We start from the raw sequence: 3575 nt of genomic DNA, 5'->3' as shown, positions 1-3575 counted from the left end.
TGCTCGGTGTGGCGCTGCTGCAGCCCAGACCTTGCCTTGGGGATCTGGGCTCCCCAGCCTTGTTCCTCGCGACTGCTTTTGTGTCTCCGTTTCAGACAGCTGAAAAACTAAAACTTTATGGTCGCTTGCTTTACTTCCTGCATCCCTTTTCTCCTTTTTTAGTATAGAAGTATAGACATACTGCTTATATTTTTTTCCTGAATTTGTTTCAATCTTTTAGACATGCTCCGTTTATCTACAGTACTTCGTCAGATAAGGCCGGTGTCCAGAGCACTCGCCCCCCATCTAACACGAGCATATGCAAAAGATGTTAAGTTTGGAGCAGATGCTAGAGCTCTTATGCTTCAAGGAGTAGATCTTCTCGCAGATGCTGTAGCTGTCACCATGGGGCCAAAGGTAATGGAAGATTTTGCATTTCTTTCATGTTAACGCTTTGATCTGGTTGAAAACACCATAGTAAAAAACAGTTGTTAGATTTCCATCGGTAGAGCTGCAGGATTGCCACCTGCAGATTAGTAACAGAGATGTAGGGCTATGGACAGACTGCTGCAAGCAGCCATATTCTCATGTTTTGTCACCTGAACCACGGTGGTAGTGCATGTGCTTTTCATATTGACAAAGTAGAATGAATTGGATCCCTGAAAAATGCAATATACGTGTTTAAACAGTTTGAAGGTTAAGGGGTTGTGCATAATAGGTTACCATGGCTCAGATGATGGCCTGTAACAATGCAGTAGATAATTTAACCATCTGTATATCATGAGGTGGGTTAATTGGCATGTGACTTTTAGTTTGGCTGGTTTTTTTCCACAAGTTAGAGTTTTGTATCACTTCACCTTTTAGTATTAACAAGGTGAAAGAAACATTGAAAGTGTAATGTTGAGTTTTCTGTTGGCTGGTAAATGTTATCAGCTTAAGTGAAATTTCATGGCAGTGGCATTCATTTATGTTGTTTATAGGGCAGAATACAGTATATGATTCCCTGTTAAGTTCCAGGTCTCTTGGAAAACCAGCTACTGTATTCTGCATAGTCATGCAACATGCAGTAAGGCTTGAAATGAGATGCCTTTTTGAGGAAGAGACACTGATTTTCTTTGGGCTCATAGGAATATCTGTTCTATATAATAACAGCATTTGCATGGCAGTTCTTCTTAAGGCTGCTCAGCCTCTGTAACATTCATTCATGTATTGCACGTTTTTTGGTGCTCTGTTACCTTTATTGAAAGGCAAAAATGCCATCAGCTGAGCAGATGAAGGTTAAGGCACAGTGATGTTGGCAGGCTGTGGCTGATTTCCATGAAGGAACAAAGTTTAAGTGTAGTCAGTTAATTTAACTCTTGGGGTTTTTTTGGATCAGGCTACTCTGAATGCCTAAGCATAGTTTTAATGCACTGGTTAAAGGGCAGTTCCTGATGCAACTTGCTGTAACCTTGTGGGAGTTTTGTTCCAGTGGTCTCACTTTATCTGCTGTATTTGTAGAGATGTAGGGATTGTACTGTAATGCCTGATTCTGCTTCCAGCATTTTTAAGAAATATCACTCTAGTGAGGAAGGTTCCCTTTGGCATTGTTCTATATTTAAAGAAATGTGGTTTGCAGTCTCACGCAATCTTTTGATACTGCTGCCAACACGTTGATTACTTTGTCAGAACTAGTGTATGTGAGTGCTTGGATTCTTGATATGCAGGACGATTCAAAATGCGTATGTGTTTACCAGTGGTATTTCTTTTTTCAGAAACACATAAAAAGTTTGTTGAGTGCAAGTCCTTTAATGTGATCAGATATAAGCAGATTTTGTTGTGCTGCTCTCCTTGGAATAAGATCATGTGAAAATAGAGAATAAAATTAAGCAAAACAGAGCGAGACTACATGAAGAACTTATCAGCAGTAGGATCCTCCAGAGAGAGTTTTGTTACTCTTGAACCACTTTTAAATTTAGGAGAAGTGCAGGTCAAATGAAATAGTCGTAAGAATTCAGATTATGCATTATTTTAGCATAATTGTTTTTTACCACAGAGTTAGAATTATGTAAATGCCTTTGCAGGTTCAGCATTAGTAACTGAAGCTTAATGTTTCTTTTGCAGCTTCTAGGGCTAGTTGTACCTCAGAAGTGGTGTAGCCTTGTGCTGGACAGGAATCCCAAGTTAGTTAAATGGTTGAGGCAGATGAGTGGGCTCTGTGCAAGCAAGGAACACTGCACCACGGCGCTCACGTGCTGGATGGGAGTCCTTCGCTAGCTTGCCTGGCACGTGATCCAGACTCTGGTTGGAGCTGAAGCTGTGCTGGCGTCTGATCAGCTACGGCAGTGTCTCAGCAGGGCCAGTGTGGCCAGCTCTGAGCTGGAGCTGAGGCCAGGTGAGGGCACTTGTTGGAGCGGCAGTGGTGAGGTGGGGCAGTTGCTCTCCCCTCTCCCAGCAGCTCCAGCTGTCAGGGTAGCTGAGGAGTTTCAGGGCAGCAGTGGAGCAGAGGTGGCTCCTTACATTTCTGCTTCCTCCAGCTAAAACTGGAACAGGATTGATTGGGGCAGCTATTAAAGCCATTGAATTAATCTGGGAGCAAGCAGTCCTCTTGTGCAGGTGCATCTGCCCTGTGCTCCCTGTAGGGTCTATAGTTTCCCATATTAGCTGTGTATCTATTGCACAGGATAGCCCAGCTTTTTAGTTGAATGGAAGTGTGGGCTGAGAGAAAAAAACTTGCAACATTTGAGAAATAATTGCAACACATTAACACAAGATTTGTTAAGTTGGGTCAGTTCTCTTTGCTAATCCCTAATAAGGCTTGCAAGTGTCTGCTTTTTTTTTTCCCAGAACATGCAACAAATTGAGTTTTGTATTACTGCTTTTTCAATCACAAACTTTGTATTGTGATTTAATGGAAATTTTTCAAAGTTTAGGGGAAAATATCAATGTTAGAGGGAATCCCTTCAATTATTTTTCTGTGTAAGGCCAGTCTTAGTTTAGCTGCTGGCTTCTGAGTCTGTGGTATGAAGCCTCATTCAGTGAAAGTATAAAACCTTTGAGCCGTTTTTCCAGTTTTGTGGAACCTTGGTAATGTGTGTGCTTGAAAAAAGTCCCAGCTGAAAGCTGTGTGCAAGGTGATGCTTCTGTTCAGCTGTGTCTGTTCAAAAGGATTTTCATCTTCTGTTGAACTCTTAGAACAGCATGCTGTGGATTATGTGGCTTTGATTTAATATTTGTTCTTTGTCACCCTAGGGAAGAACAGTTATTATTGAACAAAGCTGGGGAAGTCCCAAAGTGACGAAAGATGGTGTGACAGTAGCAAAGGCAATTGACTTAAAAGACAAATATAAAAATATTGGAGCCAAGTTAGTTCAAGATGTTGCCAATAATACAAATGAAGAAGCAGGAGATGGTACCACAACTGCAACGGTACTTGCACGTGCTATTGCCAAGGAAGGCTTTGAGAAGATCAGCAAAGGAGCTAATCCAGTAGAAATCAGGAGGGGTAATTTTTTTCCCTTGTTTTTAATGTTTAATCACTGTCTCTTTATGTCTCATATGCCAAATTTGACTGGCTTCCTGCATAAGTTGCCGCATTTTTGAAGAGCCCCATAAAG

At 41.5% G+C, this 3575-nt stretch overlaps 1 protein-coding gene across 1 annotated transcript in view; it reads left to right on the top strand.

Moving 5' to 3' along the window:
* The first annotated feature begins 218 nt into the window (after positions 1 to 218).
* HSPD1 (heat shock 60kDa protein 1 (chaperonin)) overlaps positions 219 to 3575 on the top strand; it is a 9625-nt gene continuing 6268 nt past the window's right edge. Inside the window, exons 1-2 of the mRNA XM_010283100.1 lie at positions 219 to 396; positions 3211 to 3463. Of these exons, the coding sequence (XP_010281402.1) occupies positions 223 to 396; positions 3211 to 3463 (427 nt within the window). The 5' untranslated portion in view covers positions 219 to 222. The remainder of the gene's footprint in view (positions 397 to 3210; positions 3464 to 3575) is intronic.

Source organism: Phaethon lepturus, unplaced genomic scaffold (genome assembly GCF_000687285.1).
Source record: "Phaethon lepturus isolate BGI_N335 unplaced genomic scaffold, ASM68728v1 scaffold54172, whole genome shotgun sequence".
Lineage (NCBI taxonomy): Eukaryota > Metazoa > Chordata > Aves > Phaethontiformes > Phaethontidae > Phaethon > Phaethon lepturus.
The sequence above is the reverse complement of the archived record's forward strand: the minus strand, read 5'-3'. Positions and strand labels throughout refer to the sequence as shown.